This window comes from Notolepis coatsorum (assembly GCF_963971535.1).
Source record: "Notolepis coatsorum genome assembly, chromosome: 5".
NCBI classification, from domain to species: Eukaryota; Metazoa; Chordata; class Actinopteri; order Aulopiformes; family Paralepididae; genus Notolepis; species Notolepis coatsorum.
The window spans coordinates 164,159,140-164,173,683 of record NC_140169.1 but is presented as its reverse complement, the minus strand read 5'-3'; the positions used below and the strand labels follow the sequence as shown (position 1 = coordinate 164,173,683).

Sequence of the window (14,544 nt, the reverse complement as noted above, 5' to 3'; positions counted from 1 at the left end):
TACTATGCAATATACTAATATACAATATACCAGGGTTCGAAATTAACGGGGGCTTGGGGCAATAATGCCCGTGAAAATGGACAAAATGCCCTCGAAAATCTGTTAAGGGGGGCACAAAATGCCCCAGACAGTTTACTAATTATATATATATATATATATATTCTGTTGAAGTCCGACATATTTAAATATCTCCGGTCATAATGTCCTGTGAGAATGATTCCCTCGCGACCTGTGGTTTGCTGATGAGAAGGGCGAGGCGGGAGCTTGGTGCTGGATTAGCGAGAGGCGTGCAGCTGCAGAGCTCACAGTTGTGCCCGCACAGTGCAGTACTCCAATTCAGCCATTGGGTGGGTGGCGCTGCTGAGCGGTCCCCAGACCGGACCGGATAGCGCTGCTGGCTCTGCGGCTTTTATTTGCCTGCTTAGTTTCTTTTGACTATGTTGCGGCAGTAGACTTTCATAGACGGGTAGTGCCGAGGGGCTGAGTAGAGGAGTTCAAACAATTGACGCGCATCGTGAAATAACTCCGTTCCACGTCCAGGAAATACTTGATGCTTTTATTCTTGCGCTTCATGAGACAAACAAAATACCTTTATTTAACATACACTAATATACTGATACTGATGCGTTCTTGCGTGCTTTCAATATTGCGTGCATTACAGACAACCGGTCCCCAATGGACAAACACACGCTCACGTTCTTAGAACCATCTTGTGTGTGGTTGCGTTCTTCAATTGCGATTTGCGGTCAAAAGAAAATATGCTCTCCTAACTCTCACCCCCTCTCTCCGTGAACTGTCAACCAACGTGAAAAGGTGAATGACATTCCATAAAAACACTCCCATTACCACCCCCATGAGCACGCCCACCACCTAAAGTGACAGTACAACTAATAATACAACACAAATAGAATACTGAATGATAATAAAGAGACCTCCATTACGGCGCTGTGAGACTCCGGCTGCAAACACGGCTAGTGTTCGAGGAGCTTGTGTGGATCTTTTTGTCCACGGGACGAAGTCTGTCGAAAAAATTTGGATGTAAGGATGTTTAATAACCGTTTATCATAAAAATTCAGTGCCCCCGAAAATCAATTAAGGGGGGCAAAAAAAGCCCTTGAAATTTTTTTTTTATTTCTAACCCTGCAATATACTATATAGTGCAAAGCAGAAATGGGATGAGGTACAATTTAGGTACACTTACTTTGACTTAAGTATAATTTCTGGGTACTTTTTACACAGAAATGTTGCACGATGCTATATGACTAAGAGAAGTAGAAAAAACAATAAAAAAAAGATGCTGTACCGTGTGTATGTCTGATCTCCAACCCCAGACGATCCTGAAACACTTTTTTGGCCTTTTCAAGGTTCTTCAGTCGGTCCTTGTTTGCTCTGTGCTGAGACATGACCACTGGGCAGTGGGCACAGAGGAGAATCCGGTTAGGGCGATATTATAGCATTTGGAGCCACACCACATTAATCACAAAACAGAAAAACAGATAATAGTCTGGTTTGTTACAGTCCAATGCCATCGTGCATTCAGCTTTGCTAACGTAACGTGTCGTCACGGCGACTGGCAGAATGGACGGTGATTCATCAGTCGGACCCAAAAGGTCTGAACCCTTCCGTCTACCGCCAGGCCGTCATTAAATAAGAATTTGTTCTTAACCTCTTCCACCCGGAGTCTATTTTCTGAAAATCTGCCTAAAATACATACCTAAGTAAATGGAATATTGCTCCACTTCTATAAGGTCCATTTGCATATTCTTGGTATCTAGGGACATCTATGGACCTCAGTGAATGTATTCCCAGTGTCAGAAATATTTTACTAGGCTTGCTTAAATTGTGATGAAACAAAGGAGAATATGAATTATGATTTTTCTTTGCATCTTTGACAGTGAATAACACCATGCTAATAATGACCAAACATTAAAAGCTGCCACTGATCTCGTTCAGTACCTTCTTGAGATTGTGTAAAAAAAAAAATCGAAGGAAATTAATAAAGGGAAGATGATTAAACAGAAGGTTCTGTAGATACAGTACTGACCAATGCAATTTGAAATATTATTATAGAATAGCAGGCTTATAAATTACCTTATTATAGCCAATTGGCACATTTATATATACATATATTATCTTTCAAAGATTTAGTATCACCAGGCGTGAAGAACAGATAACGAAATCTACTGTACTTTTATTTTCACCACAGTGGAACCGTTTTGAAACAAATTTCAGATCTAATTGGCGCTGCATGCTAACAACGTTTCAATATTTGTCAAAAACGTTACCTTTTGTGGTAGAATTATCCCGAATAATAAGAGTTATTGAAATAATTCATACAGAACTATGAACCCCATAGAATCTTACACGAAGTGTAGTTTTGAAAAATTCCAACGCAGATCCAGACTAGAGGATGCCATCTTTTCGGGATTCCCACGGGATGGGAGTCAATTTCACTTTGAATCCCGTGATTGGGCAGGACCGGGAGTAAAAGTCAATGAGAGCAGAAGGGAGTGGGAACTATGACATCAAAATCAACAGGATTTGGAGGGGAGTGATACATCGGTGCATCACTAATGTAAATGTTTGGTGGTTTTATATTTAACTACGGCAGACATCAGGGCTGTACAGCGTGCTATGAAAAAATCTGTCTGTGCGATGAATGAATTTACTGCACTAGCACCTGTGCGATAGGCATTCGGTTCATATCGATACTCATTTTGAAAATCCTGTGGCTAGTCTCATTTCCTCCCAAGCGCAGCTCCGGCAGCCCAACAACAACAGCGTGCTATGTTATGTTAGAGTGCGCATTTCGCGACAAGGGAAATAAGTCCCTGCCTGTTTATCCCCGCAACGCTTCAGCATCTTACATGCTTTGCATCCTCACCAAAACTAACTAGTTAGCTGCTACCGGTAACTAAACTAAGCTAACCTGGCTCAGAGGCAGAGAAAGCAGTGAGGAAAGGGAGGGGGCGGGGGAGCCGCAGCCTCTCTCCGTCCCTCTCTCTACATCAATGATTTTAAGGTGAGGTCAAAGGAGTTTGATAGTATTTACTGAGGCTGAAACCCTGATTCATGCTTTTGTCTCATCACGTCTGGACTACTGTAATGCACTTTTTTCAGGCCTACCTAATTCAAGCATCAAAAATCTTCAACTTGTGCAAAATGCGGCTGCACGGATACTAACTAGAACTAGACAATTTGATCACATCACACCAGTTTTGTCCGCCCTACACTGGCTTCCTATCCAAGCCCGATCTGACTTTAAAGTGCTACTCCTCACCTACAAAATTTTAAATGGGCTTGCACCGCTCTATCTATCCAATCTCATCTCCCGATACTCGCCCGCTCGTGCTCTGCGCTCACAAAATGCGGGGCTTCTATCGATCCCTAGGGTTAAAAAGAAATCCGCCGGCCACAGAGCCTTTGTCTACCGCGCTCCCTACCTGTGGAACAACTTACCTGCCGTCATCAGGGGCGCCTGCTCTGTCGAAGCTTTTAAATCCCTGCTTAAGACTCATCTTTTCTCTCTCTCTTTCAACCTACCCTGATCTCACCTGGTCGGGGACTGACCTTTAGATTAATCTGTCTAGTTTAGTTAGGGTACAGGGTACTACATGGTACTACATGGCACTACAGGGTACTACATGGTACTACAGGGTACTACATGTCTGCTCTTTTGCAGCACCACAAACATGGGAACTCTCTAACTCCCCCCCCCCCCCTTTTCCTCCCCCATCTCTCTGAGTGCCCATCTCCTAGCGCCGACTAAGGTGATGGATGCCTCGGGGTCTTGGCCAAGATTGCAGTGACTGCTCTACATGCACCACGAGGCCTTGGATCAGTTACTTACCGTCGTCTGTTAACAGACTGTTAACAGTTTAACAGTCAACACGGTTTCATTGCTGGGTTAAGTACTTCTATTCTATTCACATAATATGCTTACTTCATATATCTACTCCATTCACATATATGCTTACCACTTGTATCTATTGCTATGTCCGCCCACTACAATCACATGAGCTGTCTAACGCCTGTCCCGTCTCCCTGTCCCCCTGTGAGTTGCTGTCCTGGAGTGCTGACCGGAGTGTCGGACGTCACGTGATGAAGGCCGGGAGAATGCGACCCCCTCTGCGTGCCCCCCTGTCTCCGGAGGAGATTGCCGGACGTCCCGCGATGATGTCGGGGAGTTCGCGACCCTCTCTGCGCCGCCCCCTATCTCCCTGTCTCCGACTGTCCCTGAGCAATGACCGGAGTGTTGAATGTCCCGTGACTAAGACGGGGAGGACGTGACTCTATTTGCGCCGCCCCTGTGCCTCAAATAGATCCGCTATCAGCTCTATCTTCAATCTTTCAAAATGTTCAGTTGCTATCGCTATCAGCTCTATCTTTAATCTTTCAAAATGTTCAGTTGCTATTGCATGCACTCATCTGTGTTTCACTTCACACTTGAGTGCATGCTTACCAACGTTAAGTCTGCAACACTACTATCACCGACATCTAAGAAGGGAGATCCCCCCTTGAATGGCCTTTCTAAGGTTTCTCTCCTCCACACTGCCTGTGGAGCATTTTTCCCTATTGTTAGGTTTTAGTGAGTTTTTCCTTACCTTCGCGTGGGGTATGTCTGGGAGTGCTTGCATTCTTTCATTTATCTTAAATTTTTTGGACCTTATGGTGTTCTTGTTCTGTTCTTGACTTATTGTTATGTTTTCTTCTTGACTTGTTTAAAGAAGACCTGTACGGCCCATGGGGACATTAACGTGTGTTGTCGGGCCTTATAAATAAATTTGATTTGGATGGCCAGATAATGTTGATATTTAAACGTAACAAATATAATACAGAATAAATGTATACATGATCATGCAACATAAAAGAAAATTAGGAACTGTTTGGGAGAGGGAGGTAGGGAGGGGTTCCCACCCCTAGTAGAGTCCATACACCCAACACCAAATCCCATAATTCCTTACACGTAACATGTCTGGCTGTGTGACGTCAACTTGTCAGCATGAAAATGACAGTCAAACATGGCACTGCAACTAAATAAGACAAATACAATAGGCACATTTGTGACCGTTACAAATATAACACGTTTTATACTTGTGCTACAAGATTTTGGCCTGTGCTACAAAACTATCAACCTCTGTAGCACCAGTGCCATGTGCAAAAAAAGTTAAGGTACAGCCCTACAGACATGATGTGACCCATGTACTGCATGTTTTATACTGAGGAAGAAAAACGGAGCAGGATTGGTAAACGGGAGTGAGATTCTATAAAAGTTTGGCTTGGGATTGGGATCAGTCCTCTGTGGGAGTGGGAGGGAGTGGGATTTTTTCGAAACTCACTTGGGATGGGATGGGATTATTTCTGTGGGAGTGGGAAGGAGTGAGAGTTAAAATCCACTCACATGTCAACAGGGGGCGAAATAAACTTTTTGACTCACCGGCCAGTGGCGGGTAGATGGGAAGAATCTACCCGCCAAGCATATTTCTTACCTGCCAACTTTTTTTTGATTAAAAAAATTATAATTATTTTATATAAAAAAAAATATATATATTATATAATCATACTTGTAGTTGTATTATCTGCAAGACATCGCCACCTCGCTGTCTGCAAACAGCTCCACTGTCTGTGTGTATACTCGAGTGGCCTCCAGCTCCAGCAAGGATTCTCCGGCGCTGCAGCTGGACCCTAAACTCTACATTCAGCATGAAGGGATTCTCCTGCGCTCCAGCTGGACCCTATTCAGCAGCCCTCATGCGATGTAAGCCAGGGGCTCGAATACGCATGTTGTAGGACATTGATGTCAGGAGCTATCTGTAGCTACTGCTGGATGGCGTTGGGACAACGCCTCTGTTCACTAGGACATTTCGTAGTGACTAGTGAGCTAACGTGGGCTAACATGAGCTACCTAGCCAACGGAGGTATTATGCACTGGACACTTGCTGGAGCAGTTGTTGATGTCGGGAGCTATCAGTAGCTAGCCGGCTGGATAACGTTACACAATGCCTCATGTATTAAACTAAAAGTGAATAGTTGACTGGGTCATTTTGTAACAGTAGCTAACATTAGCTCACGGAGGTCCCTCTGACTAGACTAAGGTCACGGTGACTGTCCTCTGTTTACATGCAGCATACAGAAACAGGTGCGGGAGGGGTAGGAGGAGCAGTGCGCGGTGCGCTGCATGTCTGTGCTGAGACAGCGAGTGAGAACTCCGCTCAGAATTGGATCATGATTTTCGGTTTTCACATGACTATTTGATTGCCCGCCACACGGCGGGCAGACCTCTCAGTGGGAGGCGCCAAACGTAAAAACTGCCCGCAAATGGCGGGTGGCGGGCTTTAATTTCGCCCCCTGCATGTCAACCTCTAATCCACACCTCTGGATGTCCGCTACCAAATGGCCGCCAAAAAAAAAAACTACAATTCCCATGATTCAAGGTTTTACAAAAAGGTCACCCCTCACGAAATATAGACATTTCGAAGAGGAAAAATCGATCTATATAACACTTTAACCTATTCCTAAACTAACGTATTGATGATAATATACATTCTAAATGCTGTTGTGACATGGTTATGATGTTTACACTTGAATAAGTTTGAAATAAAAATCACTACTTGCCTGGAAAATATTGATTTATGACCAGATGTCATTTGCGGTCTGCCGACGGACCGCGCGGGCGGAAGAGGTTAATTGACCCGATTAAATAAAGGTTAAATTATAAGATCTACAAGAACAGTAAATACACTGCACACACACACAAAATGAAACATCAAAGCCAATTTCCAAACGTCAAATCAACCTACACTGTCTCCTCTGGGCCTGTTCGTCTCTGAGCGAGTCCATCTGCCGGATGAGGTCGTCCTTCCTGGCCGCCTTCCGCTCCGTCTCAGACATCGTCTCAGCGAGCAGCTTCTTCTTCTCCTCTACCGACGTCTTCTCCTGCCCCATGTCTGAGAGAGATTGCATCGGTTTTTCATTTCCATTCATTCAGGAGTACGTTAACCCTCTCACTACCACACTACAAAGGGTTAACCTCTCACTACAAAGGGTAAACCTTTCACTACTAACGTTAGGTTATGACTATAACCAAGTTCTGTTAGTTAGGGGCGATGCTTGGCTTCGCCTTCTGCACTATCTCGCGTACGTGCACGCGTACTGAATAAACCACAAATGTACCTCTAATACCAGTATTAGTCTGACCACACCCCTCATCAGCTTACCTTCATAAGCAGGTGTGTGGTCACCTGCTCTCCTCCTTCCCAAGCTTTCACCACAAGGTGAGGTCAAGGGCTGCAGCGGCCGTCCGAAGCCAAGCATCGCCCCTAACTAACAGAACTTGGTTATAGTCATAACCTAACGTTCTGTATCGTTAGTGGCTTAGCTTGGCTTCGCCTTCTGCACAAGGGAGGCCAAGCGGAGCCACTTGGCTGACAAATACACCCCGCTGACAGCCCCCCAAAACCATCAGAACAGGGAGGGCCGAGCCCCCCCGACCCCCCCTAATGGAGGGTAGCCCCCCTATTAGGGACGTCACGGGAGGGCGACGGACCCGACCGTGCGAAGAGGCACTCAAGCAACTCAACGCACAGGGTGAGCAGACCGTGGCTTGACCCACGACTACACACACGCACAACCCGCATGCCACCCGGGAACGAACGGAGGAACAACCTCGTTACTGCCCCCAGAATCACGGGGTCAAGGGCAAACCCAACCCCGTGGCAAGGCCGTAGCAGCGGAGCACGAAGGAAGACCCAGACCCACCAAAAGGACTGGACTCCCTGGAATGGGGGCCCGGAGAAGTCCATGATGCCAGCATCAAGACCCCACCAGGTGGGCACGCAGTGCCCCGCCCCCCACATCGCCAGCGTATTCGGACAAAGGCCCCTCAGTTACTGCACCTGGTATTCCCAGGCGGAACCAACCAGGCCAGTAAGCCGAGCGGGCCCCGTCCCCCCAATAGTACACCGCCTGGCACACTGACCCTGCAGAATAGGCAGTCAGCATGGCCGTAAGCACACAAAAAAGGTTAACCAACGGAAGCAGGCAGCGCACCGGGGAAAAACCAGGCAACAGGCTGTTAACCCTAGCCTGGAGACTGCGGACGAGACAGGCGCCAGAGGGGACAGCTGAACACAGCCGCCCCGGCGGAAGGAGCGTAAGCTGGCGGTGTTGCATGACCAAGCCTCCATTTAACAACCCCCACCCAGAGGGGTCGAGGCAGAGAAGGCTGACACGATTGGCAGACGTCATGAACGTGCAGGGGCACCCTCAACCGGTGAACCCGGGAGTTGACACTGCTCCAACACACCAGGGAACCAACCACCTCGGTGTTACCCAATGCGGTGGTTGTTCCTATAACCCCTCAAGAAAAAACTCCAAAACACACCTGCGGGTATACACCGGCTATACCGCAGTACAAGTGTTTCAGTTTCCAAAAAGGGTTAACCCAGGCCTACGGGTCGCAAACATCACTTCGGACCGGGCCTGGCGGTACGGGAAGCACAGGGTCACCAGAGGAGGTAAAAAAACCACCCCCACAGGCCCCTCTTCGCCATGCGTGAGAGAGGAGCGAAAAACAATGGAGAACCAGCCCCTAAGCACACCGTACCTGGTATTCCCCGGCGGTCTCCCAACCAAGTACTAACCAGGACCAACCTGTGTAGCGGCCGAGATCCGACGAGATCGAGCGCGTACAGAATGGCATGGCTGTAAGCCATGACGACAGTGCTGAGTAAAAACATACCCAACCAGGGTCTCCATAGCGCTTAACCCTGTGACACCCAGACCGACCTGGCATTTTTCCCCCTGAAAAAAGCCCAAGTCCCTCAGGGTACCAGAACAGCAGATCTGCATCCCCGGCGGACAACGGGTTCAACTGATCTGGACCAGCGTGACCAGAACCAGTCCCGTGCCCTAACCACGCCGACATGCCCCAGGAAAAGGGCAGATATGCGTGTTGATCTTAACATGAAAAGAAGGCGCCACCCAGACGTCGGGACGAACCGCGCCTGGTGGCCCACCCCAAGGGCGTGAGACCCCACTACATATGTTCAGATCCATCCCGTCATCATCCCCCAGACATGAACGAGGATCCGTCGACAACCCACCCAGGTCATGGGATGTGGTCGCCGGAAGAGGAAAAACCCCCATCTCAGTTGCTTTATAAAAACGCTGTTTCAACCACAAGCAACTAAGGCGTGCCAGTCAATCGCCTGTTTACAGCGAGCTAGCACTATACGTGCGTCGGGACACACCCCCATCAATGAACAGGCTATTTAGACCTGCCATTGAATCCCCAAGGCGCCCAGGGGAACGACAAGAGGGGTGTGACACTCCCTAACTCCAACACTTCTGGAATAGAAAGAAGGAAGCATCAACAGTATGTATCCCAGTCTACACAGCCGGGGTAAAAAATGTTCACATTTTTACATCCCACCACCCTCCCATAGGAAAGAGACGGGGATCCCCAGAGAGACTTCCCACGCGAGCTGTACAGATTGAAAAGAATATATTGCACCTTGAGCCATGTAAAAAACTGGTTTTAGGGCCTCCGGGGAAGAGGCACCGAACCCATACACACTCAATAAACGAATTGAATCGAATATACATACAATAGAAAAGGACCCTTCTAGAGGGTCCACTCACTTTGACAATCTGAGGAGGAAGGCTCTGTACTCTGATGGAGGCTTCCTCACATGGATCACATGGAAGAAGGAGTCCGAACTCACAGAAGGCCTGAGTAGGCGCTTGGTGAGGAGGAGCCCTGACCACCCCCCCTGAAAACAGATCCATCACATGGACCTGAACAGCACACGGAAGTCCTACCAACAGAGACGCGCACGGTGACGTACTCTATGGCGGGGGAATTCCTGCGGTGCACACGCCCAATATATCAGGCCGTGGGACCAGGAACTCCCTCCCCCCCCCCCCCCCCCCCCCCCCCGTAACGTGCCGAACCGCCACGTGACGGGAACCTTGAAGGACAGGGGGTGTACCCCTGACCGACAGAACAATGGGGAGAGGAAAGGTTACCAGTTCACCCCTTTACGACCCCACACCCATGATACGACGTAACGACAAAAAGAGAATATGACACAGTCATAGTCAGCTCTATGAAGCGTTTCACAGCTCCACACAGCGCACGAGCTAACCTGCTATCTGATTTTTACTAAGGAAAAACACAGAATAGAGAGGGCTCTAAGAACCCCGGTCCAACATACACATGTGCTTCTGTGGCCAGTACAATCCAGTTGTAGGTCACATGACACACACAACCCATCATCATCACAATGAGAGAATACATCATTCTTGATTAGTATCGACCACAGGCCTTGCTAAGCACACGACAGCAACCAAACCAATTTCCCTTTAGGAAATAAGTTTCTCCAGCAGATTTAGCACAACCTCAGCAATCAAGCTGAGAGTTACATCGTATCCCTACCACACAAAAGACACAATTAATGCACAACATGTCTGATAGGAGGTGATAAAGTCCCCAGGGAACCGGGGGGGGAAAAACACAATCCTCCTATTTTACCCTCAATACGGCCAGTTAAAACAGGAAAACCTGTTAATGTGTGAACTCACTGTCCATTGTCATTACAGTCTGAGAAAGAACATTCTTTTACTCACTCGTCACCAAGCATAGCTTCATAGGTTAGTTGCCTTAGTAGTGAGTACACGGTACACATAAACACCATGATGTTTCTCACACAACAACCAGATCAATACATCACGACCTGCACGGAGAAGCTACTGCCAGTGACAAAAACAGCTCACACACAACCCGCAACGTATCTCAAATGCATTGCAACAACACACGTTTTGGGAAAAAACACCGTCATTCACAATACATTTAGCAAGGTAAAACCAGAAGACGTGTTATGAGGGTCTGGCCAACCCCGTACCTGCCCGGAACGCAGATCAGCGAAGTGCAGTCACAAGCGTCCCGTGTTGTTCGATCCGGGCAGCGTCGCCGCTCCACCAGTCGCTACAGTCCTCTTTGTTGACGCAATCCCCGTCTAGGCTCGGGCAGGGTTGACGAACATCCCCTGTCAAGGATGACGTCGTGGTCAAAAGTGTAAAACATGTTAAAAATCAAAGCACGTTCAACAGAATAGCATCAAGCTAACGGCTGCTCCAGCCGTTCGGGTGCTATCGCTTCCGCTCGCGAGACGCCGATCTACGACGCACGCGATCAGGAGCGAGCTCCCGGCGGCGCGCGAGAAGCCTAAGCTACCCCGCGCCAGGCCACCGACCGGCTAACCGTAAGCTATGAACATGTAAACAATGACATAACACTCACCCAGACAGGCCGCCGTTCTGAACCCTCCTCACTTTTTAAGAGAAAAGAGAAAACAAGACGTCAACACCGCTTCACAACGGTGACATTAACACGTCCGGCGGAATCAGCACAGTACCAACTGGCCTGTATAGCTGACTTTGAACATGAATCTGCCGCTATCGCACATTACATGCACATATCCCCTCGTGAAGGAATACTCTCATTTGGATATGAAAGATGGGGTCTTAACACGGTGACAGAGAGAATCCACTCGTCCAGAACACACAGGGATCACCAGTGTCAATGGTCGCGGCCCACTAGTTAAAACTATAATGGTCGCCAGACCAAGGCCTTCTGTCGCCTAGACGGCTAAACAAAGGACCCTAGCCTGGGGCCGGTTTCCATAAACTTTGTCTAGTAGCCCCCATAGCACTAACAGACAAGTGGAGCCCGCCAGCAAACACTACTCACCCAACCTGGAACGCACCGCTCCTCACAACAGCGGCATGTCCGACAGTTCAGCTGTGGCCTGACAGGTTTCACCCCAACAAACACAGCAAGGAACTGCAGTTGAGAAGCATGCAGCGGCGTGCTCCCAATACGAAAACCGGTGGAGGGTTTGTAGAATGATCATCATCTTCTAGACACTCCAGTACGAAGACAATATCGCCGTATTTTCTCGAAAATAGTGAGAGAGAAAATAAAGATATGATGTCAACGTATCCTTGTTTCCCAAGCTGTTCCTAATCCAATTTCTTCCATCATGGTGTCAAGTGTGGGGATCTACCGAGGCACCTCTTCCTTGTGGTGAAAACGAGAAGGAGGAGAGCAGGTGACCACACACCTGCTTATGAAGGTAAGCTGATGAGGGGTGTGGTCAGACTAATACTGGTATTAGAGGTACATTTGTGGTTTATTCAGTACGCGTGCACGTACGCGAGATAGTGCAGAAGGCGAAGCCAAGCTAAGCCACTAACGATACAGAACTACTAGGAGGAGCGGTTGTGTGTTCTGTGATCTGGGGGTGGTGGAGGATAATAATAATAATAATAATAGATTGAATTTTAAGAGAGAAGCGCCTTTCTCAGACTCAAGGACACTGTACAAGGAAAGGATGGAAAAAATAAAAGTAAGTAATAAAATTGAAAAAATATATATAATAAAATACATAAAAGATCTGTGTATAGTAACAACAAGAAAAAACAAATAAGATAAGAGATAAAAAATAAATAAAAAAAAGGAGGCAAGTTCTGTCCAATTGGATGAAGTGGTTAAAATTAACAAACAAACAAACAACAAAACAAAACAAAACAACGGAATCTGTGGCTTAAAAAGAGTCAGGGGTGGGCTACTTGGGAGCGGGGCCGTGTTGCGTGAAGGCAAGTGTGAACAGGTGGGTTTTTAGCTTGGTTTTGAAGAGGTTGATGGTGTCAGAGCCTCGGATGAGGGGGGAGAGGGAGTTCCACAGTCTGGGGGCTGCTGCAGCGAAAGCTCGGTCTCCCAGTGTGGAACGCCTGGTGCGGGGGATGGTGAGGAGGTCGGAGTTGGAGGATCGGAGGCCTCGTGCAGGAGTGTAGGGGTGGAGGATGAATTTCATTTAGTTTTTCACTGCCCCTTGTACACAGACCTTGAGGGGTTTTATTTGAGCAAGTTCAATTTATAAATCCGGATTTGTTTCGGCAGTCTCAGAGTTGTATGTTGAGTTTGTTTTTTGTGGAGGAGATTTACAGTTTTGCAGGATTTATGGAGAAAGCGTGGCACTTAAGACCAAACACATTACCGGTATATCCTATATAATTTCATATGAATTCCTCTTTTCTTTGAAGTACCGTAATTCCTCTAATAGTAACCGGTATTCAATTAAAAACCGGGTCTCTATTAATGACCGGGTGCGCTGTTGAGCTAAGCAATTATAAGCCGGCCTCCTAATACAAGCCGGGTTTCATGTATATTAGAGGAATTACGGTATTTCCCTCAACGGATTTACCATAGGCAATATATTTTGTTATTGTTGTTATATGCTGGCCTGGCTGTGCAGTAAATACCATATAATGGTATGGTGTTAATGTTTACCAAGAGAGTAAGCCTACCTCAGAATTGTATAAAACGAAGTTATTATTATTATTATTATACCAGTATTGTGATTGCACTATTTTACTTTTTTTGACCACCTGTAATTGCACTGTTTACTACCGTATTTCATACAGTACTTGGTTTCAATAAATGAACCCAGTACATTTTACTGGGTTCAAACTGACACAAAATGTTGATTTATTCATTATGATCTGTTTGAAAATTAGAAATATAGGCCTCTCTCTTATACATGCCTCCTCCTAATACAAGCCTGGTATCCGCTACAGTTGAAACAAATACAAGCCGGGGTTACTATTAGAGGAATTACGGTACATTGTTTACAGGTTGTTCATGTTTTATTTTGTTTTCTTTTTTGTGGCCATCTTGGTCTATATGATCACTTACTGTGCATGCGTCTTGTAAGTGCATATGGGCTGGGCAAGACACACAAAAAAAATATATCAATCAATCAACTATAGGGATGTGATAATGTGTCGACTAAACGGCCAACATTCCACGTGTTCTGTGTCGACAGTAATAGTAGTAAAAGTCACATGACTGTTCAGACAGAGGTCGCATTGCAAAAGAATCGGACATATGAAAGTGATCCAATCAGAATTGAATAGATCAGATTCCATGCGATTTGTGCCGTTCACACAATCAGATCCGAGTCACATAATGAGCAAAGGAAATTAGATTTGGGCCACTTTCGCCTGCAGTGTGAACGTAGCCTAACTGCTAGACTTCGTTAGTCGATTAGTCGTTTTTATCTTTTCTTCTCCCTTCATGCTGAATAAATTATTTATTGATAAATAAATGAGCAATAGATTTAAAAAAGGTAATTTTGTATGATTGCACGTGAGAAATCAAATTACATTTTTTTTTTACAATTGTTTTGCATTTTACCAATGGATTTAGTGTCCAAGGTCCTATGACTTCTAAGAATGTCCTTAGCCAGGGACAGCCCTAGATCTATGACGTTGCATATTCATTCTAAGGCTGAGACGATATGCCATTTGGAAATCAAAATTATCGATATTTTTATTAGTATTTCTATATATCTTTTTTGTATTGGTCTCTGGATGTGATGGAGGAGTGCACTGCATATTGAATGTAGAGTGCAGAGTTGCAATTAAACTGAACCGGGGCCCCCAAAGTATAATGGCTCCCCCCAAAGTAAAGTTTGTGTT

The 14,544-nt window shown here is 46.4% G+C and overlaps 1 protein-coding gene across 2 annotated transcripts in view; it reads right to left on the bottom strand.

Moving 5' to 3' along the window:
- The window catches only part of spc25 (SPC25 component of NDC80 kinetochore complex), a 30,487-nt gene that overhangs the window by 6,309 nt on the left and 9,634 nt on the right, over window positions 1-14,544 (bottom strand). The window contains exons 4-6 of one of the 2 annotated variants that reach the window (XM_084314718.1): window positions 6,801-6,947; window positions 1,304-1,408; window positions 933-1,019 (exon numbers count right to left, since the gene is read on the bottom strand). In XM_084314718.1, coding sequence (XP_084170844.1) covers window positions 933-1,019; window positions 1,304-1,408; window positions 6,801-6,947 — 339 coding nt within the window. The remainder of the gene's footprint in view (window positions 1-932; window positions 1,020-1,303; window positions 1,409-6,800; window positions 6,948-14,544) is intronic. The other variant, XM_084314719.1, reaches the window with a different exon arrangement.